At 34.4% G+C, this 25,321-nt stretch overlaps 2 protein-coding genes across 4 annotated transcripts; both read left to right on the top strand.

Annotated features, from left to right (window-relative positions):
• Positions 1 to 397: 397 nt before the first annotated feature.
• zmp:0000000521 (spindlin-W) lies at positions 398 to 13,216 on the top strand. 2 transcript variants are annotated; one of them, XM_051866627.1, is made up of 5 exons: positions 398 to 519; positions 1,817 to 1,858; positions 4,763 to 5,010; positions 7,233 to 7,466; positions 10,274 to 13,216. In XM_051866627.1, the coding sequence occupies exons 2-5, from the start codon at positions 1,839 to 1,841 to the stop codon at positions 10,477 to 10,479; spliced, it is 708 nt and encodes a 235-aa protein (XP_051722587.1). In that variant the 5' UTR covers positions 398 to 519; positions 1,817 to 1,838; the 3' UTR covers positions 10,480 to 13,216. The 2 variants fall into 2 exon arrangements, with proteins under 2 accessions (XP_051722587.1, XP_051722591.1); XM_051866631.1 differs by lacking the exons at positions 398 to 519; positions 1,817 to 1,858 and adding an exon at positions 3,602 to 3,759.
• A 2,165-nt stretch (positions 13,217 to 15,381) lies between these two features.
• Positions 15,382 to 23,153, top strand: hsd11b1lb (hydroxysteroid (11-beta) dehydrogenase 1-like b). 2 transcript variants are annotated; one of them, XM_051875540.1, is made up of 7 exons: positions 15,382 to 15,596; positions 18,817 to 18,947; positions 19,078 to 19,189; positions 19,860 to 19,951; positions 20,029 to 20,122; positions 21,350 to 21,515; positions 22,819 to 23,153. In XM_051875540.1, exons 1-7 carry the CDS (start codon positions 15,521 to 15,523, stop codon positions 23,000 to 23,002), a joined length of 855 nt encoding a protein of 284 aa, XP_051731500.1. In that variant the 5' UTR covers positions 15,382 to 15,520; the 3' UTR covers positions 23,003 to 23,153. The 2 variants fall into 2 exon arrangements, with proteins under 2 accessions (XP_051731500.1, XP_051731508.1); XM_051875548.1 differs by lacking the exon at positions 15,382 to 15,596 and adding an exon at positions 18,328 to 18,634.
• Positions 23,154 to 25,321: the final 2,168 nt, after the last annotated feature.

Here is a 25,321-nt window from a genome sequence, read left to right as displayed (position 1 = left end):
GTTTGTTTCAACATATACACACATTTTAAAACACAAAAAGAAACGCTTTGAATAAGGCAAAGGCCCGTTCCCTCCAAAGCTGACCGAAGGAATGACAAAGAAAAGTCTTGATGCATCTTGGGAATTGTCGTTCCATCAGTACTGATAAAATTAGTATAATTAGTATAATAACAGTTTTCCTCCCATAAGATTCATAAAGATAATTTATTATCTCTCATGACTTTTATGCAGGTGTTTCGTTAATAACTCCTTGTATAGCTGGCTTTTATTTTCTCATTTACATAGTTGCAGTCGGACACAGGAAGAATGCGTGTCCGCCCCTTTCCGAGTTCACGCACCCTCTCAACTACATTTCCCAGAATGCTCTGCCCGCTATTTGCTCTACTCTCCCTGGCAATGCACTCTGGGAGTTGTAGTTTACACAGGCCGTGCCAGGTTGTTGCCTGACGTCTGGACGAGCATTATACATGAGGATCTCTGCAGAGGGAAGTCCATCATAGACATGAAAATAGAGGCCAGGTAATCTTGCTTTTCTTACTATTTATACAAAGACACATGTGCACGTGTAAATAAGAGTATGTGCGAAGATAAAACACGAAGGTAAAGCGGACTTTGCCGGTTGCGCAAAGGACAGAAACGCCAGCGTTTTATAGCTGCGTTGGTGTTTTCCATGTGAAGCAGCGAAACGACCCGATTTTGTGGCTTTGTATAGATTCTAAACACTCATTTACTTGCATTACTGATGTCTGACATGTTAGTTATGATGTAAAGGTTATATTTTGGGCGATATATGTAGAAACAGCACAGCTTGCACTAGTAAGACTTGAAAAATAAACCGGCCTCTATTATGCCGCAATATTGTGGACGTCTCATGTTCTGCGTTGATTTCACATCAACTTTAACGCGATATTAAACCATAAACACATGAATACATGCCGCAGATTCGATGTAATTATGCAACACGGGCGCTGTTGAGTCATTGTCCAATCAGAAGCCAGATTAATGTGGCAACGCTACAAAATAACAAAAGACAACGTGGCGTTACAGATGTAACATACACAGGTCACACCTGATTAACAATACTTGACACACTGTAACATGAACAATGTTGTAGATTTAGCTTAAGGACTGAATGGAGCTGTCAAAATCATGTGCTGAAGCCACCATATGCTGACACTCCCATCAGTTTCTACTATATGCTGAAATGAAAGTATTGTCTGCAGTTGTGTTGTGTGTATTGTTGCGCTTAACCCTAAAAACATGCCAATGATATTAACCATGGCAAAAACCCTTGGGTATAGGAATAGGGAAAACATTTCATATCACCAGAATTCCCCAGCTGATTCATCTCAGTACAATAAGACAATTGTTTTGTATTACAAGTGTTATGTTTAATAAATATGTAAATGAGGTATTATCTGATTAAATATGCACTAATTAGCATACATCACCGAAATCTGAACCTTGAATAAAGTCGGGTTCATTTTGTTGACATAGTTTTACAGAAGTGATTTTGGACATCTCTTTTTATCACTCCAGTAAAAATAATCACCATGTTTTTAGTAATAAAATAAATCAGGTGAATGTTTTACGAGAAAAACCCTTCTGTAAAAATATAGATAGGAATAAAAGTGTAAAAGTTTGGTGTATGTAAGTGGAGATTTCTGAAAACTCATTTTGAGAAATGGCCTTTAAAGATATTTATTGTAATTGAAATGTACAGACACAAATAAGTGTAATAAAACAAACACTTCAGTGTGTATTTTGTCTGTAAACCTGTTGGTTTACTTTTAATTATGTAATTTTTCTCTTCTAGACGTGCTTGAGATTTTGGAAACATGTCCAAGAAAAGGGGCAGGTGAGTAAAGACGATATAAACCTGCTTTAACATTGGACAATGATGGGATCAGAATGATGATGATGATGGTACTTTATGATATTGAAGAGATACCAATATGTAACTTGTAAATACCACAGTAAATTAATTTTAGCATGATAAATATGGAAGTGCTATGGTTTACCATCACAGCAATTTGTGGGTGAATCCTTCTCTCGAGTTGATTCTTTTCAGTGAATTGGTTGAATCAGTTCACAAGTAAGTCTGATTCATTAGCAGATCGTAGCAGATATATTTGTTTGTGTTGAGTTAGCGATATTTCTAGGGATACTGAAATATTTTAACCAGATCGATGAATTGGCCAATATTATACACATTATATCACCAATAACCAGGGCTGGTTCACAGATTAACAGAAGTGTTAACCCTTATATCAGTTCCACAATCAGTTAGTGGATAAGCCACATTGACTTTCAGTCATGACTAATAAGTGTTCAAGCATACATCTCTTTTGCTGTGATTAAACTGTTATATACCATGTTGCTCTCCAGATATTTGTTTTCCAGTAATGTTCTTCAGTGTTAGAAATGTTGAGTGACAGACGCACTCCAGCAGCAGTGAATGATTAAACTGAGGTCTGACTGAACTCTTGCACTCGGCTGAACTGAAGTCAGTTGTTAGTGGTTGCTAGTTTTACTTTAAAGGATTAGTTCACTTTAAAATGAAAATTACCCAAAGCTTTACTCATCCTCAAGCCATCATAGGTGTATTTGACTTTCTTCTTTCTGATGAACACAATCGGAGATATATTAAATATCCTGATGCATCCAAGCTTTATAATGGGGGCAACGAGTTTGAAGCTCAAGAAAGTGTGTCCATCCATTATAAACATACTCCACACGGCTCCAGGGTGTTAATAAAGGCTTTCTGAAGCGAAGCGATGCGTTTGTGTAAGAAAAATATCCATATTTAACAAGTTATAAAGTAAAATATCTAGCTTTCGCCAGACTGCCTTCCGTATTCAAATTACGACAAAAGTTTTTTTCTGTAAGTTGAATAGTGAAGGCGTAGGATGTAGCGCAAGCGAGAGTTTCACACTTTCTTTGTAAGTTGAATATAGACGGTGGTCTGGCGGAAGCTAGTTATTTTGCTTTATAACTTGTTAAATATGGATATTTTTCTTACACAAGAACACGAAGCCTTGTGTAGTGTGAGCACCAAAGCGATTAATGTAGTCTTAAATTCCTGTAGTGTGACCTTGCCCTTAGGGAACGAGTCAGTGCACGAGAGTAAAAGCGATGAAAGCGAACAAAGAAGTCAAGACGAAGACGGCACATAGTCTGTTCTAATTTTACATAATCTTACCTGGGCATTCAAATGTGCAAATATTTTCATAACAACATGAGCTGCCTGGAATAAAGAAAGTATAGAAGCCTGTTTCCACCACTGAATAAAAAATAAAAAAGGTTATTGTGACTTTTTATCTCACAATTCTGAGAAAAAAAAGTGAAGTAAACTTGCAATTGTGAGATAAAAAGTCACAGTTATTTTTTAAATTGTTTTATTCCATGGTGGAAACAAGCTACCATGGGAAAGTGATCATCATGATGGATATTAAACATGGTAAGCAAGTGCTGCTTTGGTTACGGTTTGTTTTGGTTTCTCTTTTTGAATGACGAATATAGACTATTGACACCTGCTGATATAGTCGGTTATTTCCTTAAACGCAGGCGCAGAACGCATGTGCTAGTCAGCTGTAGTCTTTGCGGTGTGTTCAAGTGCAGCTTTTTGGACGAGGAGTTGACGCGAGGTGACAACACAGTCAGCTTTCTTCGCTGCTAGTTCTTTTACGTCGGCTTGGTCAGCCTTGTGGCTGCTGTATGTATTTATTGGGAAGAGTTACTAGTTAATCTTCATCTCATGTGAGTGAGTAGACATCATTTTCAATATTTTTTTACTATTAATTTCTTTTAGGCAGTGTGGCCCATTTTATTTTGGTAATCTGATGTATTTCTGAGTGAAATAGGATATTCAAGAAAAATACAGGACGGGAATTGTTTTGGAATTGGTTGGATTGTGAAAAGTGGTCAGAATAGAGCAGGGTGGATGAAAAATAAGAGGGCTTAGCAAGTTATTACATTTCGATGAAAGATTTTGTAAGAATTTGTACATTACCGTTTAAATGTTTGGATTCTGTAAGATTTTTAAAATGTTTTTGAAAGAAGTCTCTTGTGCTCACCAAGGCTGCATTTATTTTTTAACAAAAATACAGTAAAACAGTTAATATTATTACAATTTGAAGTAAGTTTTTTATATCAATATAATTTATTGCTGTGATCAAAGCTGAATTTTCAGCATCATTACTCCAGTCTTCTGTAACATTATCCTTCAGAAATCATTTTAATATGCTGATTTGCTGCTCAAGAAATGGTTATGATCAGTGTTGAAAACAATGTTGTGCTGCTTCATATTTTTGTGGGAACCGTGTTTTTCAAGATAGAAAGTTAAAAAAGAACAGCCTTTATTTGAAATAAAAATCTTTTGTAACATAATAAATGTCTTTACTGTCACTTTTGATCAATTTAATGCATCCTTCCTGAATAAAAGTATTAATTTCTTTCAAAATATAAAATCAATAGTGTACATGTAAATCATGCTACATTTTTCATATTTCATTCTTTATCAAAATTTATTTCACGTCTAATTTTGTTTAGACTGCTGATACTCATTTTTTGATTAAGGTACAGTATGTGTGTCCGTTACGTGAGCCATATGCATTTCATATCATCTAAGAGAGAATGCTGTGCAATATAAAACCCATAAAATCATAATCATCAGCGTTTGAGTGGTAAAACGATCCTTGATTAGCGAGTTCTGCCAGACTTAATGCAGCCCATTACACTCCTGTTTTTCTCTGCTCGGCAGGAAGCGCAGCAGCGGCGAGCTGAGCGACAGTCTCACCCCAGATCCCAACAACCTGCTGGGCCGACGGATCCAACACAGCTGGAGGGAGAAGGGTGCGCTGACCAAGTGGAAAGGCACCGTGCTGGACCGCCTCAGCGTCAACTCCTCCCTATTCATGGTCAAGTACGACGGTTTCGATTGCGTCTATGGCATCGAGCTCTTTAAAGATGAGAGGGTCTCTAACCTGCAAGTTCTCACAGAGAAAGTGGGTGAGTAGGTGGATCTGTTGTGCTGCAAACAGGAAACAAGCCAGTGACAGGAAATAGCACATGTGCAAGGATGAGGAGGTGTTAGTAGTATTTATAGTGCATGAAATGTTACTAAAACATTCTGTGAGAGTGACCAAGATGTCACGGTGTGAGTAACTGTATATCCAGATAATGGTTTATATCATGATTTACACTACCGTTCAGAAGTTTGGGGTCAGGTTTTTTTTAAAGAAATTAATATTTTTATTCAGCAAGGATGCACAAAATGGATCAGAAGTGACAGTAAGGACATATAGTTTTATGAAAGATTTCAAATAAATGCTGTTCTTTTGAACTTTCTATTCATGAAAGAATCCTGTAAGAAATGAATCACGGTTTCCACAAAAATATGAAGCAGCAAAACTGCTTTCAACATTGATAATAATCAGAAATGTTTCTTAAACAGCAAATCAGATTTCTAAAGGATCATGTGACACTGAAAACTGGAGTAATGATACTGAAAATTCAGCTTTGCATCACAGGAATAAATTATATTCAAATAGAAAACAGTTAGTTTCAGTTTTAATAATATTGCACAATTTTACTGTTTTTACTGTATTTTTAATCAAATAAATGCAGTGGTATAGTTTTTAAAAAAATTTTTTTTATTGATATGACACTTGACATTTCTTCTGTCACACTTTATGTACTGCCATGCCACACAGCTATATAAACTTCAATGCTTATTAAATTTTGCATGGTGAAAGAATAGTTGTTAGTTACAATAAATGCAGTTATTTCATGAAAGTACACTACTAAGATTTTTTTACAGGGTTTCTGCGAGTCTTAAAAAGGTCTTTAAAAGACTTAATTCACCCAAATTAAGGCCTTAAAAAGGTCTTAAATCAGAGCAGAAAGTCTCAAATTCATAAAGTCATGGCATTAAATGTTGCATGCATTGCCAAAATTGTATATCTTTCTCAGTATTTTTGTCCTGTTTTCCAATACAAATATCTAAACATCTCTGATACATTTACTTGAGATGCAAGTGTAAAATTAAGTTGAACAAATTGAACAAAATAAATTATGCTTAAAACAAGAACAAATATCTGTCAATGAGTTATGAAAACTTGCATTTGAATTAAGTTAATTTTTTTGTTGTTGTTGAGCCCATTGGCAGATATTTGTTCTTGTTTTAAGTGCACTTTATTTTGATCAATTTCACAGAAAACATATTCTGTGACATATCAGACATATCAGACTTCATATTGGATTTCATTTTGTATCTCCAGTAAATGCATTTTGATTTAAGAATCTTTAGACAATTGCACTGAAAACAAGACAAAAATACTGTGGAAGAACATTTGCAGTGTAATCAGAAGATACAGTAAAAGTTATGTCCATATTCTAGTGGTTGGGAGCAGAGCGATTCAAGCTACTTAGTTTTTTTTTTTTTTTGTGAAATAATTTAAAAAGTTATTTTCAAACTCTGAAGTGTTGCTAATACAACTCATTGTGTTTCTCCCTAGACATATTTACGTATTATGTTCCCTTAAATTTTCTTTACTTGGTCTGAAAAAGGTCTTGAAAAAGTCTTAAATTTACCTTCATAAAACCTGCAGAAACCCTGTTTGAAGAATTGAATACTTTTAGTAGTTAAGACATTTATATGTTATAACAGATTGTAATAAATAAATGCTGTTCTTTTGCTGCTGAAAATTCTGCTTTGCATCACAGGAATAAATTACATTTCAAATATATTAAAATGGAAAACAGTTCCTTTAATTTATAATAATATGACAATATTGCTGTTTTTACTGTATTTTTTTTTTTTATCAGATAAATGCAGTCTTAATGAGCATAAGAGATTTCTTTCATAAACATAAAAAAAAATCTAAATAATGTCTCTAAATCTGTAAACTTATACTCACCTCAAAATATTTTTTTATTTATTTATGTATTTCCCCCCATTTTTATACTATGTAAAACATTTTCTTGAAAATCATTTAAAAATATCTTACCTACCCCAGACATTTGAACAGTAGTGTAGAGTTATTGCTGTTTGGCTGTTTATATTCACATTAATTCAACCAATCACATGCATGCGTATTTCAATGTGATTAACATGGTTCATTCAATCCCAGTCAGATTTCAGCGCTTTTGTAAAGCAATATGCCACAAGAGGGTAAAATCACTGTAACACACAACCTCTCACACTTGACTGTGTTTCTAACCCTTCAAAGTGAACAACAAGATCAAGGTTCCTCATGACGCAGAGGAGCTGGTGGGAAAAGCCGTGGAGCATCTGTTTGAGAAGGAGGACGGTGAGAAGAACGAGTGGAGGGGGATGGTCCTGTCCCGAGCGCCCATCATGACCAACTGGTACTACATCACATACGAGAAAGACCCTGTGCTCTACATGTACCAGCTCTGGGACGACTACAAAGACGGAGACCTCCGGATTTTACCTGAAGCGGGTAAATAAACTGATGTTTTTATTCAAAAACGGTTTTGAAGTTCATTCCGTTTAAAGGTTGTTGATATTACTCACCTTTTGCATGATGAATATTATTTTATAATACTAACTTGTTACATTCAAATTTATGCAATTAGCAGACACTTTTAAATTGTTGCTCTGCCTTACAGAGCAATGCTTCAGAACCAAGATTATGTTTTTTGGTTCTGTGTGACTCAGACTTCTTATTAAGCATGTCTGAGAGATCTTTTATCTTTATCTGTTTGGCTCAGTTTCTCTTTGGTCTGTTCTTTTGAACTTTCTATTCACCATAGAATCCTGACAAAATGAAAAGAAATGTTTCTTGAGCAGCAAATCAGCATATTAGAATGATTTCTGAAGGATCATGTGACACTGAAGACTGAAGTAATGATGCTGAAAATTCAGCTTTGTATCACAGGAATAAATTATATTTGAACTTCTATTCAAATAAGTAAAATAGGTATTTTAAATTGTAATATTAAATAAGATTACTGTAGTTCTCACTGTATTTTTGATTAAATAATGGCAGTTTTGGTGAGACTTCTTTTACAAACGTTTGAATTTTATATTATTCTTTTGTATATAATTATTAGGGCTGCCAAATGATTAAAATTTTTAATCTCATTAATTACAGGATGTAACGATTAATTAATCACACATCAAATTTGGCTGAGAAATTATCCCCAAAAGATCATTATTCTGTTAAATGAGAAAAGTATCAAATAGACATTACAAAAAGTAGCTTTAGAAAGAAATGTTTCATTTGATTCAACATAGAATTTATTATACATAAACTTTTAGGCTATAACGACCTGTATGATTCTCAACAGACAACTAAACAAAATTACATGTAATTTATTAGAGGTTCTGACAAATTGTTAATTGCTGCAGTCTATTTTAAATGTTTAATTAATCTGAATTATTTAAAAAAAAACTGTTCGAATGATTCAATGACTCATTCATAGATACTTCACTTGTTTCATTACTGGATGAATCAGTTTGTTTTTGAACGAATCTCGAAGTAATGATTCAGTGACAAATACGTTTTTAACAGCTACTTGTTGCCACCTGGTGGTGCAACGATGTAATCAATACAATCATTATTTGAAGCACTAAGTTACTTTCAAAAGGTGATTTACTTTATTTTGATCACTACCGTAGGCATCAGTGTTTATTTCTGAAATATAAACTTTTATCCTAGTACTTCTGTGATAATATGAATATTTGTAACGCAGAAACAATCCCTGATACCACACGTACATCTCGGAGAAGTCTATTTGATGTGCATGTTAACATCTGGATGACTGTGTTTGCTCATCTGCAATTGCCACAGATGTATTAATACATCTATAGGATGTTTCCTGTCAGATGTCAAATAGACGTTTAGAAGATGTCTTTAAGATGTTTATTATTTAGAATGTATGTAAAACTGACATCTTAAAGATGTCTATCAGATGTTTGCAAACAGCGTGATCTTTAACAGACATCTTGCAGACGTACGTGAAACTGTGTGGTTGAAAAGACTGTGAAGTTTCATATCTATACATGACAACTGCTCTCTCTGACTCAGCGAAAGTGCAAACACAGACTTGAATATTCCAGTGTTATTTTGTCAAAGGTTTAATAGACACAGGCGAATCATTGTCATTTAGGAATGAGATCGCCTTGGTGTTTGAATCGAGATCGCAATCTTTTAATGATTAATTGTGCAGCTCTATATATGGAAATAGGAAATTTTTTTTTAATGAAATGATACTCTAAATAAGAAACTAAAACTGCCAATAGGTGGCAGTAAATTGAGTAAGTCATTGAGTCATTCGTTCATTCGATTCATTCAAATGGCTGATTCATTCAGGAATGAAGCATAGTCAAACCAAAATGTATTCAGACACCTTAAACAATTAATTCATTAATACAGTTTATTCACTATAGTTTAAAAAATGGTAATAAAATATGACAAGATCTCAGAGTTAAACTGTGTCAGAAAAAAATAATCAGATAACACTTAAGCAAAACATGGTCAGGTCAAAGTGTCTGAATAATTTTTGGTTCCAAATTTTTATCAATTTTACTGGTAGTGCACTATATGAAGAATTTTTGGGTATGATATGTCACAGTTTACTTTATTTTGCTATCCTCACTTACAACTATAGTGTCCTGCACCCACTAGTAAAAATATATCAAAAATATAAAAAATGTCTGAATAATTTTTGGTTTGATTGTAAATGGCTGTCTTTATGAATGGGCCATTGAATCATTGGTTCACCTGATTGATTTGTTCAAACAGCTGATTCATTCATGAATGAAAAGTTTTGTTCACCCAAAAATGAAATTTCTGTCATTAATTACTCACCCTCATGTCGTTCCAAACCCGTAAGACCTTCGTTCATCTTCGGAACACAAATATTTTTGATGAAATCTGAGGGTATCTGAACCACACATAGGCAGCAATGACATTGCACCTTTTGAGGTCCAGAAAGGTATTAAAGACATGGTTAAAATAGTCCACGTGACTGCAGTGGTTCAACCTTAATTTTATGAAGCGACGGTGCATTTTTTTCCATAACTAAGTAATTAAATTGACGCGTTAAATCAACAGCCCTAATAATTATATAAAATAATAATATTAATTGTTAATTTGAATTAATAACATTCAAATTAATAAAATGTTTAATAGTGCATTTAATATATTTTATTAATTAAATAAGTAGGTTTAATTCATTCGCTCCGACTCATTGTGCAGCAAAGAAGTTTAAGTTTACTGTTTCCATTTCTTTGTTTCCATAGAAAATAAACACCTGCTGCCCGCAGACAGGAAGCCCGGCGAGGAAACAGAGAGCCTTGTGGGTAAGCAGGTGGAGTATGTGACGGATAAAGGAGTGAAGAGAACAGGCCTCGTCATCTATCAAGTTCCCGCCAAGCCGTCTGTCTACTACATCAAATACGATGACGATTTCCACATCCACGTGTACGACCTGGTCAAGACCACCTAAAAGAAACACAGACAAAACAAAGAAAACCGAAACAAACCCACTGCTTCACCTCTTCGTAGCTTATGTATCATCGCCTCTCATTGTACAGTCTGCCATGCCGCGCCATGAAGGGCTGGCCTCGGAGGTACTGTATGAAGCGTCCGTGTACAGGGTTTGTTCTTTTGAGTTGATGTCATTGTCCACAGCTTAGGGAGACGATTTTTACAATTGTCATGTCAAAAGAGTGTATTTATACGTGTGAGTTGGCCATCATTTGGTATGTTTATAATCCTTTGGAATAACCCGTAAGCCCCGGAAAAGGTCAATCTCGTCACATTTTCGAGATTTGGTGAGACTGCGAAGGAGTTTCTTGGTTTTGAATTGTAAATAGTTCTGGTCAAAAAAAAAAACAAAACAAAAAAAAAAAACAAATGAAAGAGACATTTGATTACAAATGAAACTCTCTAACTGACCTATTTATGTATTAATATGCTTCATAACAAATGTTTGCTCTCAGAAACGCAGTTTGAGTTGGCGTTATGTAATGCATAGTGTCGCCTATTTTAGTTGCGTTTTCCCCCAAATCAGATCAGATCTGCAACGAGTCAGAAGAGTTTCTGCTTTCCGCCACCTTTAAAAGGTGCTCTTTGATTTTTGAAAGTGAAAATCCAGTAAGTAAAAGCACCGAACTAAGACTATATCTTGTTTTGAACGGATGTAGCATAGAGGAAGCACTATTGACATGTTTCTGAAATGGTTTTCTGTAGTGATTTAACCTCAGAGGAGTATTAAATGACTAAAGCGGTGGCACTGAGCGACGCCAGGTCCCGTCTTGTAGCATCAAAATGCTCTACGAATAGGGTTGCCCGTTTCCTGTGTGAAATCCTTTGTGTTTTGTTACACATTTGTTTTGTTGATGACTAGAACACCAAGCCACATACTACAGCTGCGATTTTGAATGTCAAGCATAGCAAAAATAAAACCAGTCTCCTTTTTTTTTTTTTTTAGTAGGATGACCAATGCAATTAGATATGACAATGCATAGCAGTTTGAATATGTTTTAATTGATGAACAATCACTTTTTGCAAAAACAAGAGTTTATGTTGCATAGCCCAGTCTGATTTGATGTTGAATAGGCCTTGGTTTAGTAAAACATGAATCCAATCCAGCAGGCTGGATAGACCTGTTAGACCTCTACAAACATCATAATGTCTTCTCCATTGCCTTACTGTGAATTAAAGGCAGGTCTGAAATGATGAGAAGCTCAAATTCACCTCATGTTATTGTCCCAGCTGATCTGAGCAGAGCTATTTTTGTTCTTTTTCTTGACTTCAGATAAGTTTCCCCTTGTGCACGACTCTGTGTGAGCTTTATCATCAGCCCCTTTAAAGTGATAAAACAGCAAAACTTTAAATGTCTTTTGTGACTATTTCTTGCTATTCTTACTTTTTGCATTGCTTCACGTTTTGTTGTATATAATGCACATGAGCAAGTTCATGTAGCTGATTTGGCCTTTTTTTTTGTGCTTGTAGTATTTGCACTTTATTCTTAAGCTGTCAAGCATTGCTCCAATGTGTCTCGCAGGAAGTTAAAGATTAAAAAACAGTGTGTGAAATTAATTTAGTTGATTTCAGTTACAAAAAACAACAAAAGAGTATATATGGAGTGTCTTACTGATTGGCATTACCAAAATTAAATATACATGAAAGATTGTTTGAAAGCGTTAACATAATTTATTTAAATTGAAATTGCATTTGTTGGTTTTTAATATGACCATAGGTTGCAAAGAAACTACTTAATTTTTATGCAGATTATAATATTTTATATTTTAGTCCAACACAATATTCTTTTTTTTTGTTTTTTGCAAATTAATTTGATTTATTCGATCACACCAAATTTAACCACTGCTTACAATAGATCTGTACATAAATGAATTTGGTTATGTAAATGTAATGCAAAGAAATGAGGATTTCATATGTAAATGTTGGATGTTCAGCGCTTCTCTCTGATTGGGTGTTTGCTGATCTCGACTCATTTTCCTGCTGTGGTTTGCATGTGGTTATTATCATCTCTCGGACAGGTTTTTAAATTTTTCCAGTACATTAGCACTTCGCACAGATTCATCAGTTGTTTATTGTGCAGTTTTATTCTTGTTAGATATTCAGTATGTCATTATCAAAAACACACAGCATGTTCATTTTTTTGGAAAAGATAAATTGTTTGTTTGTCCTTACGCCAGTAAATCTTTTGGGCAACCCAATTTGGGATTACGGGAAAGTATTGTTCAGTCAAATGCACATTTCTCTAAATGATTTGTTCAACTTTCAGCTGTGGATATGGATTGAGTTTCCAGGTCCGTTTGCTATGACATCAGGTGGAATATTTTCTGTATATTCTCCGTTGTGCTTTAAAAACATTTGTACTATATTTCTGCTTTCCCTGTAGACAAAAAGTTTTGATGATTTCAAGCTGTTCAAAATGTTCAAGGTTTCACGACACTCAACAGGCTTCTGCGGTTTTTCTTTCTCCTAACTGTGAACGAGTAATTCTCTCTCTGGCTTCTTTGTAACTGTGTTTTATTGTGTGGTCCGCCAGCTTCTGCCGGTTCCTCTGGTTCTTCTATTTAATCTGTTCTTTTGCTGCTTTTTTACCAAAGTTAGGTTTCAGTAGGTGACGTTGAGGAGTGTCAAACTATTCATCCTGTCTGTTTGTTTGATGTTATCGTAAATAATAAAAGAGATATTTTTTGCACTGAAAATTGTTGTTGTTGTTTATTTGTATCTCATGTATAAGATGCACACAATGTAAAAACATGCTGTTTAACTCTTTCCCCATTGTAGAGTGCAACAGTCGGGTTCCGGAAGTAAAAACTCCATTCAGTTTCTCCATAGGGAAATTGATTTTTAACAATACCTTATAAATCTTTAAAGACAAACCTACTGTGAGCTACGAGGTTGTTAATCCACGGTATTTGCTTCTGCTGAAGCCGTCAGCCCACATTATGTCAGTTTATTTTTAAAATAATTGTTTAACAATGGAATTCCTGGTGAAAAACTACATTACCCATGATGCTGTACAAAAAATACACCAATCAGAGAGTCGAAAAAAGCAGCATAAGCCAAAATAGCTCTTTAGCTCCGTTCATTCCCATGAAGCACTGGAAATGACATAATCGAGTCCACTCTCAAAATACTGAAATGTTTGCATATATATGCATATTTTGCAAAAAACTTAAAATATATTGTTTTTATACATATAATCAGCAATTGTAAATGATATTTCTCTATTTTTTAATTCGATTATGCTGTCTGCAATGCTTCATGGGATTGTAGTTCTTTCCCTCACTAAAGCCGTGAAATACACAATCTTGTACCTTTGTCTTTTTGTCCGATTTTCAAAAACATTTTTGCTTCAAATCAAAGTTTGTAGTGTTGTGATTCACCTTGTAGCTGATTGGCTTGGTTCATGACTTATAACTCTTTAACAAATCCCTATGGGAAAAATGAATGAAAAAAAAAAATATGCCGCTGAAAAAGGATGTGGGCGCTGTTGCACTCTATTGATGGAATTTTCCAAGTATGTCCAACTGTCTGCGTCTCACAGTACTACAAACCACGCCCCCTCAAATACGCCTCACTACAAGTTACGCCCCCTACAATGAGACAGCCAATTAGGGGATGTCATCAGAACCCCTCCCTCTGGGATCAATGATGTCGTCACTATTAACTCCGAAGCCCTTAAAACTGTCTGACTGTCACTTTTGTGGTATTTTCCTGATTTTGTAACCTGTAATTGAATTCCCAATTGTATTTACCCCTGGCATTGGTTTTGTATGTTCTTAGCAACAATAAAAAAACATGTATTTATAAGTCTATGACTAGTACCGCACTTCTACTTCACCTTCCTTGCATTTTTAAGCTTCGGCATACAGATCACCAGACACCTTAAGTCATCCTGTGTGTTTTCCCTCAGTTTTTAAAGTATTTTAATTATGAAATTCTACCGTAAATTTTAATTTTATTAAAGGGTTAGGGTTAAGGAAAGGTTTAGGGTTTTTAGCTAGATTGTATAATTTATTTTATGTTTTAGGCTACTAATAGAAGTTATTTCACACTTCATAAGATTCGAAGCAATATAAGTTATCGCCTTACAAACATTTCATACATAAAACATAAAACAAATGTACTTGAAAAGATTGTTTCAGTTAATTACATCCACACTTGTTGGAGTAACTTGTAGGTAAATAAAAAAAAAAAAGATTTGTTAAAGCAGTTGTAAATGTATATCTTTACCACAGATATTACTGAGACTGACCCGGTGTTATTTTTTATTTTACTTTTATTAATATTTTGAATTAGCTTTTATTTTTATAGCCTATTTTTAGTTTTCATGTTAATTTTAGTTTAATTTTTAGTAATTTTGTTATGTGCTTTTGTCATTTTATTATTATTTTTTTTTAAATATTGCTATTTAGGTCTAATTTAGGCCATATTTTATTTCAGTTTTAGTTTTTTATGTATTTCCAGTTAATTTTAGTGCTTCAACTGAAACTTATTGCCAAAGTACCATTTCTAATTTTTGTTTAGTTCTCAAGTTTTTCATCTATTTTTTTTTTTTTAATTTCAGCTTTATTTCAATTAACAAAAATGTTTTTAATAGTTTTAGTGAACAATCATAACCCTGATTTTGATCCATATACAGTGCACTAACTCAAAATAATCTGAGCTAAAACATTTACAGTTCATACATACAAAGCAATTTAAATTATCACACAGAACAACAGAGCAATTTTTTTACCCATTATGCATCAGTTTTTTCTTCTTCCATCTGTTTGGAAATGTAAACAGCACTGCCAGACCTTCACCCTCGTGAGCATTGAACTGTGGGTCATCATCCAGAATATCAGGCAGGTTAAAATGGGTGATCAGTCACGCTTTATGACTCTCTCTGTATCTGCAGTAGGTGTAACACATGCAGACAGAAGTGGCTTCAGACGGGACATTTCTCAATGCACTCGCACAGGATTCAGACGCCAAGCTTTTGATCGAGGATAGCAGTGAAAATGAAGGCGTATTTGAGTGTTTTTCTGCTGAGCGCTGCTCTCGTGGCCTACATGTGGAGAGATACCTTTGATCCAGGTCAGGACAACAGCTTCACAATAATGTGCTCATTTGTATTATTGCATGCCATCTCTTCAGATATTCTAGTTCTTTTATGTTGAATGTGTAATATAAAACATATGCAGTAGCCTACTTTGAGAAATCCTGAAAATGAGTTTTAAAGCTATTTGTGTGGGCAGTTTATATATTTGCATGTAAAAACACAATCTAGCATTAAAAATAAAAAACTAACCAAGAATAAACATGAAGAAAGCCTTGCATTTTCCAAAGGCATTCATATTTTGTAGATGGTTTAACACAGGCCAAACTTAAACTATAAATACGTAAACTCAAAATGTTTCACTAGAACATTAACCAGATAAAAGATTATATTGCCATCTTGTCATGAAAACTGTTGGCAGACTCATTTATTATGGTTATGTAACTCGTTCATATGAACATAACCTTGGTGAAAATACATGGTGATGATCTAGAGATTATAACTTATGTAGTTACTGATTTTTTTAAAAAAACAGAATTGAAGCTGTCTTTATGTAATATATAGAATTAAAAGGACTTTTTACTCTGTAAATCCTAACATATGAAATAATAGTCAGAAACATCTGTACAGTGGCGTAACTTTGTTTTCAAAAGTGGGTGGGACAGGAATGTGTGTGTGTGTGTGTGTGTGTGTGTGTGTGTGTGTGGGGGATCTTTCTTTCTTTCTTTTCTTTCATTTTGTGCATTTACAATAATAAATGCACAAAATTTAGTGACATAGACCTCATGTTTAATATGATAGTTTTGTTCTTACATATGTTATAATAAAATATATTGTTAGTCTCAAGAGCATTAATATTAGCGTTTCTTTTTGCAGTGTCCTGATGGACTGGGGCAGAATTTTTGTTCAGCGTTCCAGAGGTTCTGGGTTCTAATCCGCCCTCGTGTATTTTATTTAATTTTTTTTTCTCATTAAAACCAAAGATGTTCATCAGTGATTGTATATCAAGAGCAGGGACACGTTTATGTGCATTTTGTTTTGTGATTTCACCGGAACGAATAGAGTCTCCGGCCGATAGATTTAAGCGCTCGTCCGTGTGAAAACTGCGCAGTGTGCACGAGCGCCAAGAGAACACTGTCGCGCCACTGATCACAGCGGCAACGAGCACTCAACATGATTTCAAAAACAGCACATCCCAGCACCAGATCGCCTATTATTAACACAAACGAACGAATTGCTAATCAACTAGAGATGTTTCTTTTGTTTTAATATATATCTGTGCCGCGATATGTTTCAAAAAGTGGTGGGGACAATATCGACCCTGCCAAAAAGCGGTGGGGACATGTCCCACCCTCAAATTACGCCTATGCATCTATATATTTTTAAAAGGTAGTCTATTGAACCCTATTTTCATATATATATATATATATTGAGAATATGGAGGAAGAACAGCTCAGTTTTATTCAGATGCTCTGAGGAAAAATATGCAATTTGGTGTATTTACTAATATTTATATGGCCAAAAAGCAAGATGAAATTCTGATAATAATGTAAATCAATGAGGTCTTTATAACAGTATAGCAGACTACTGACATAAAATGCATATAAATATCAGTCGTCACTCTGTATTATCTGTATGTATTATCTCCAATAATATGTCATAGTAAGATGATATTTAAATGCTTATGGTTTTATGATCAAAGCTCTGTAATGCAATACAGTGAGAGTGAAGGTAAAAGCCTGATGGATCATATTTGATACTCGCATGATTTTTCTAATAATTGATGTATTGATAATCAAATAAAGTTACTTCAGTCCAGTAAGTGTTCTTCTTGAAATATTATTAACAATATAAAATATATTTTTATGATTACTTTATAAAAATGAGTAAAGATTTCACAGCAAAAAGACTGTCGTCTGATTGATAGTTTATACTTTTTTTTAGCATGTAGTAGATTGTGTCCAACAGGGTTTTCAGCATTTTGATCATGTTCATAATTTAGAGGCCTTAAAAATGCATGGATAAAACATGATACAGTAGGCTTTATAAGGATTAGTTCACCCAAAAATGAAAATTCTGTCATTAATTACTTTCCCTCATGTCGTTCCAAACCCGTAAGACCTTCTTTCATCTTCGGAACACAAATTAAGATATTTTTTGATGAAATCTGAAAGCTTTCTGTCCCTCCATTGACTACCACTTTCAAGGCCCAGAAAGGTAGTAAAGACATCATTTAAAGTAATCCATGTGACTCCTGTGGTTTAACCTCAATTTTATGATGTGACACGAGTGCTTTGTGCACACACACACAATTTTTTTTTCTTGTACCTATTTAATATTTACATATTTGGAACAACATGAGGGTGAGTACTTAATGACAGAAATTTTCATTTTTGGTGAACTAACCCTTTAAAGGATTAGTCCACTTTCAAGTAAAAATTTCCTGATAATTTCCTCACCCCCATGTCATCCAAGATGTCCATGTCCTTCTTTCTTCAGTCCAAAAGAAATTAAGGTTTTTGATGAAAACATTCCAGGATTATTCTCCTTATAGTGGACTTCAATTGGCCCCAAATGGTTGAAGAGCAGCTTCAAAGGGCTTTAAACAATACCAGACGAGGAATAAGGGTCTGGCGAGGAATACTGCCCTCCACAGGTCAAAGTTTGAACTAAATTGTCATATACAATATGCTTGTCCAAGTATATAACAATTAGTTCAAACTTTGACATGTGGAGGGCAGTAATACACTTAGCAGCATCTACACTGCCGGAATTCTAATATAGAAGAAGAAGATGAGAGCTAGATCAAGACGAGCGTCTATGGTTAAAACGTATATAATTTTTTATTTTTTTTTTAGAAAATGACCGATCGTTTCGCTAGATAAGACCCTTATTCCCCGTCTGAGATCGTTTAAAGCCCTTTGAAGCTGCACTGAAACTGTAATTTTGACCTTCAACCGTTTGGGGCCAATTGAAGTCCACTATAAGGAGAATAATCCTGGAATGTTTTCATCAAAAACCTTAATTTCTTTTGGACTGAATAAAGAAGGACATGGACATCTTGGATGACATGGGGGTGAGTAAATTATCAGGAAATTTTTATTTGAAAGTGGACTAATCCTTTAAGTTGCTTCTAACCGTTATGTTTTAACCTTTGTTGGAGTTCAAGCCTTAATAAATCCTATGATCAAGTGGTGGGTTGGTTAAGAATTACCTGTCCTGGATTACACTGAGAGACCAGTGTGTTCTTCAACATAGAATCAGTTCGGGGGACCCGAGTGTTGATCACAGGGGCCAGTTCAGGGATTGGGGAGCAGATGGCCTACCATTACTCAAAGTTTGGAGCTCAGATCATCATCACTGCGAGACGATTAGAGGCTTTAAAAAAGGTCAGTTCCACGTAGTTACCTTATATTAACAAGTACTTTCTTAAGTAAGTACACTGTAAGTACACGTACTGTAAAATAAAGTGCAGCCAAAACTTTAATGAGCAAATGAAAGTGTGCTGTGGATGTTCAGGTGGCGCAGAAGTGTGTGAAACTGGGCGCACAGAAGATGATGTACATGACCGGAGACATGTCTGACCCCGCTGACCCCGAGAGAGTCATCAAATACGCTGTGGAAAAACTGGGTGAGAAATGATTCAATATATTATGCAATATATAGATTACCAGTCAAAAAAATTGAAATAATTAAGATTTTGCATTGTTTTGAAAGAAGTCTCACCAAGGCTGCATTTATTAGATCCAAAATACAGTAATATTGTGAAATATTATTATAATTTAAAATAAGTGCTGTAACTGCGGTAAAATATAATTTCTTTCTGTGATTAAAGCTGAATTTTCAGCATCATTACTCCAGTCTTCAGTGTCACATGATCCTTCAGAAATCAATCTAATATGATGATTTGCTATCAATTATTATTGGTGGTCATTTATTAATAATGGTTCTTTTAAACTATTTATTAAGTCCTTGCTTGCTGAATAAAAGTCTTTCTTTCTTTTAAATCACTTACCCCAAACTTTTAAAAGGCAGTGTATCACAGATTTCAACACTGATAATAATCAGAAATGTTTCTTGAGCAGCAAATTAGCATATTAGAATGATTTCTGAAGGATCATGTGACACTGAAAACTGGAGTAATGATGCTGAAAATTCAACTTTGATCACAGGAGTAAATTACATTTTAAAATATATCCACATAGAAAACATTTCTTTTAAATTGTAATAATATTTCACAATATTAGTGAATTTACTGTATTTTTGTCTGATAGTATATATCGTGTGTTTGTGTCCTGCAGGTGGACTGGACTTTCTAGTGTTGAATCATGTTGGAAACACCAACGTTGAGTTCTGGAACAGAGACGCAGACCACGTCAGGTCACTCATGCAGGTGAAGCACGTGAGAGAATGGCTTTTCTGTGCTTTTGTTACGCCGGTGTAACAACTTTTCACACTGATTTGTTGCAGGTGAATTTTGTGAGCTACGTGCAGATGGCCGGAGCAGCACTTCCCGTGCTGGAAAAATCTGCCGGTTCCATCATTGTAGTTTCCTCAATGGCAGGCGAGTCTAACTTTATTGATGCATGTTTAGTTAAAATTAATCTAAATTTAACTTAAAAGTTAAAAGCACTTCTATGATTCAGGCAGAGTTGCAGGTCCCCCAACCCCCCACCATATGAGAAAAAATTACAGACAAAAGCATTTCATGCAATGTGACTGCAATTACTTCATTATCTGTTATATTTTACATTTAACATCTCATATTTCACTCATAAAAGTCTATTTATAAACACATTCTATCTACCACTATTCACACATTCTATCTCTCTAACCATAATGAAATACTTTTAAGTATGAAACTAAACCACCAGTAGGTGGCAGCAAATCATTGTCTTAACGAGTGAGTCATTGAATCATTCAGTCAAACGATTCGTTTAAAGTGGCTGATTCAAAGCTGTGTCCGAAATCACATACTCTTAAGTAGAAACTTATTTTGAATAAGTAATTACTTCACGACTGCTAAAAAGTGTTCTATATAGTATGAGTGTGTGTAGTATGAATGTAATCTGGACGTACTTCGTTCGCCATGTTGTCATTATCATGTGACCTACCAGCACCAGCTGCATCGCTTCACTGCCATTCACAGATCCTCTCCTGTGTCCATCGTATGCACACTTCAATCTCGCCGGAAGTAGTAGGTCATCCTGGTACTTTTTGCCGTACTCTTTTATGAGTACTGTGAATTCAGACATACTACTTTTGTCACATACTGTTTTTCACCTACTATATAGTAGGGAAGTATGTGATTTCGGATGCAGCTTTATGAGTGAGTCGCTGAGTCATTCATTAGAATGATTCATTCAAAAACTAACAAAACATTACTGTGTTGCTCTGAGATGTGCAATGGCTGTGGATTTGTTTGGAATTATTTTAACTACATAAAACAGACAATATCCTAAAATGTAAGTCACCCAATAGTAACTTCTTTTTTACTGAATTGTTAAATCAATATGACACTTCAAACGTGCTGATATTCGGGAAAACCGCACTCTTGCTTGTGTGGCATTGCTTAACTAGCTATCCATTATAAATATTAAAAATAAGAAATCACACAGAGACATTTTTTGCCCCATATCTTGAATTTTGGGGGCATTTTTATTTTCTTTTTGGTGCCATTTTTGTGAACTGGGATGCATTTTTTTGTGTAAAGGCATTTGTTGACTGAACTTTAGTGCCACATTCAGTTATAAATGACTAAAGGTTAATGCTGTTTTCCTCCCTGATTCAGGTAAGTTGGCGAGTCCATTTGTGGCTCCGTACACCTCTACTAAGTTTGCGATGAACGGATTCTTCGGAGCACTGCAGAATGAACTAGCAATCCAGAAGAGCAACGTGTCTGTGTCCATCATGATCCTCGGACTGATCGACACAGAGTCGGCTATGAATAAGATCAGGTTTGTTTTCCACTACAGACAGAATTGATGACACTGACTAACTTTATCACTTCTGATATTGCAAACTTTCCCTTTTTAATAATTATCACCTTCATCAAGTAAATTATAATCGGTTAGGATCTTACCACTATTTTCTTGAATCAACATTTCTATCAAATAGCAAACAGTATCTCATGTTTAATAAATGCTACAGACCTCTGAATTTAGTTTACTTCTTAAATGTTACATCAGGTTGCTGGTTTTTAATAATCATTAAGTATTACCATTTTATGGAATATCTTATCTTAAAAATGGTAAGAATGGTTTATTTACATGAAAAACAATTTATTAATCATTGTAGATATATAATATAAATATATTAAAAATATTAAATAGTTTAGTTCAATTGTTAGAAAACCCATTTCAACATTTACTACAACATTAAAATCAAAAGTTGTATCTGTTAATATTATTTAATGGACTTAACGATAGATAAATGTTAAGAAACATTTCTAGCTCAACTAATAATAACTAAAGGGACCTTATTGTAAAGTGTTACAGTTTTTATTATTATTAATTAAATGTTAGTTCTGTTAAAATGTTTCGAGGACATTGGTGCTGCGGTCCAAAATGCAATCAATGTTTCCATTCTATTCTGTGCGTCACTCAAGATATTTTAGGAAGCAGTTTATGAACTAATTTGCAGTTTGTCCTCAGGCACATTTATCTTGTTACCTTGGTGATCTGTTATAGTGGACAGAACAATGTACTGAACATAACTAAAGTCTTGACACCAGACGCCACTCAGCTTCTCATGGATCATTAATAATCATTCTAGCAACTTCACACACACAGACACGACTGACTGAGTGAAGCTCAGGAACATGTCCGGGTCATATTTTTCACATTTTTTCAATCACATTTTCATCTGTCAATTCGCAAATGTTTATTATGTGTTTGATGGCCCTATTTCAGTGACTCAATTTGTTTTTGTTCAGGGAAAAATGTTAAAATGTAAAATTTTTTTAATGAAAAAAAAAAAAAAAAAAACCTTAAAATAACTGTTTTCTAATTGAATATACTGTAAAATTTATTCCTGTGATCAAAGTTGAATTTTCAGCTTCATAACTCCAGTCTTCAGTGTCACATGATCCTTCAGAAATCATTCTAATATGCTGATTTGCTGCTCAAGAAGCATTTCTGATTATTATCAATGTTGAAAACAGTTTTTAATCCAAAACATCTTGATTATGGGATGAAATGACCTGGACGTGTTTTCATGAGAATCACCCATAACTATTCTCTCTCTCAAATCTTTCTACAGAGGATTCACCACGATGACCGCCTATCCTGCCAGTGAAGCCGCTCTGAGCATCATCAAAGCCGGTGCGACCCGTCAGAAAGAGGCCTTCTACCCGTGGTTCCACTATTTCACCTGCCTGATCAACAACATCTTCCCCTTTGTGAAAGATCTTATGCTGGCAGTCCTCAGCAAAGAAAAGGACTAAAACGTGCAGAATTCAGAGTTTCAGACATTAACAGGAATTTTTATTATTTTGTGAGAACATATGTATTGTGATGAGTGAATGTTGTATGTGCACTTGAGTCAACTTTTGCATAGGGTTGGTTAGGAAATAAAGGACAGCAGGCCATTCTTCATATCATTATTTTTATTAATTGTATTGTATTTGTACCCTAATTTATAGACCCAAATACAGTTGCAAGAAAAAGTATGTGAACCACTTGAAGAATCTGTGAAAATGTGCAAAATTTTAACAAAAAAAGAGATAATACAAAATGCATGTCATTTTTTATTTAGTACTGTCCTGAGTAAGATATTTTACATAAAAGATGTTTACATATAATCCACAAGACAAAAAAAAATAGCTGAATTTATTAAAATAACCCCATTCATAAGTTTGGGAAAGTTTGTTTTTTTGTTGTGTGATGGTTGTTCATGAGTCCCTTGTTTGTCTGAGCAGTTAAACTGAGCTCTGTTCTTCAGAAAAAATCTCCAGGTCCCAAAAATTCTTCAGTTTTCCACCATCTTTTGCATATTTGAACCCTTTACAACAGTGACTGAATGATTTTGAGATCCATCTTTTCACACTGAGGACAACTGAGGGACTCAAACACAACTATTAAAAAAGGTTCAAACATTCTCTGATGCTCCAGAAGGAAACACGATGCATTAAGAGTCGGGGGGTGAAAACATTTGAACAGGATGAAGAGGTCCAAATTTTTTCTTATTTCGCTTGAATATCATTTTTCATTTAGTACTGCCCTTCAGAAGCAACAGAAGATACTTGCATGTTTCCTGGAAGACAAATTAAATACAATTTACCTTGATCTTCAAATTCCAAATGTTTTCACCCCCCGTCTATTAATGCATCATGTTTTTTTCTGGAGCATCAGTGAATGTTTGAACCTTTTTTAAAAGTCGTGTTTGAGTCCCTCAGTTGTCCTCAGTATGAAAAGACAGATCTCAAAATCATTCAGTCACTGCTGTAAAGGGTTCAAATATGCAAAAAATGCTGGAAAACCAGAAGAATCTGCAGGACCTGGAGGATTTTTCTGAAGAACAGAGCTCAGTTTAACTGCTCAGGACAAACAAGGGACTCATGAACAACCATCACACAACAAAAAAACAGTCGTAGATCATCCAGGTAACCACACACAGTATTAAGAATCAAGGGTTCACATACTTATGAATGGGGTTATTTTAATAAATTCAGCTATTTTTTTTATCTTGTGGATTATATGTAAACATCTTTTATGTAAAATATCTCTCAGGACAGTACTAAATAAAAAATAACATGCATTTTGTATGAACTCCCTTATTTTGTTAAAATTATTAACATTTTCACAGATTCTGCAAGTGGTTCACATTGAAACTGTATACAAGCCGGGGGCGGGGTTTATGTAAATTTTAGGGTTAGTGATGTCACAAACAGGGAAGAAGCTAATTTTAGTCCACACCAGCCGTTTGTTGTAGTCCTTAAAAAGTGATTTCTGTAAAAGAAAATCTCTCCCTTTGTATTGAACTTTAAGAGTCATAACTTTGCAGATGTTGTTTATGCTCTAACAGCAACATTACACACTAACTAAAGTTAAAAAAGTGAAATCATAATCAACCACCCCTTTAACATGAACTAAGAATGAACAATACTTCTACCATTTTTAAGATCAAAAGTTATACCTGTTAACATTAATGCACTGCGACATTAACATTTTTATTAATAAAGATTATTAAATGCTGTAAATATATATTGCTTATTAGTTCATGTTATTGCATTAACTGATATTAACAAATGAGAGCTTACTGTAAAGTGTTACCCAAATAGCATTCAGCACAAGATGAACAAAATGCTTTTAATCACAATTATGGAACTATTTTCACATATTCTTTCTTAGACTTCTGAGAGAGCCACTTCTTAATTATTAAAATGTTTTTGTATTTATTTGTCTGACATTTTCAATTAACTTTTGAACTCCACCAAGACTCTATATGAGTTGGGGATTTTACATTTCCAGTGATATTAAATCGTGTGTGTGTGTGTGTACTAATTAAACACCACGTCAGTCTGTCTGTATCCGCAGTCTATGTATTAAAACAAATGCTGAAATAATAACGTCAGTCCTTTGGGCTTTGCGAAAACATAAAAAAATATTTTTTTTCTCTCCTAAAAAAGAAATCTAAATGGAGAGCCAAACAGTTTCCCATGAGCAGCTGAACCACTGAAGCATGTGAAATGTGAAATTAAACACTTGTTCCTCTGCTTATTGTGACTCAGACTCAATCAAGACAATTATTTTCCATTTGTAAA

The sequence above is a fragment of the Ctenopharyngodon idella genome, chromosome 2 (assembly GCF_019924925.1).
Source record: "Ctenopharyngodon idella isolate HZGC_01 chromosome 2, HZGC01, whole genome shotgun sequence".
NCBI classification, from domain to species: domain Eukaryota; kingdom Metazoa; phylum Chordata; class Actinopteri; order Cypriniformes; family Xenocyprididae; genus Ctenopharyngodon; species Ctenopharyngodon idella.
This window is presented reverse-complemented; position numbering and strand designations above follow the sequence as displayed.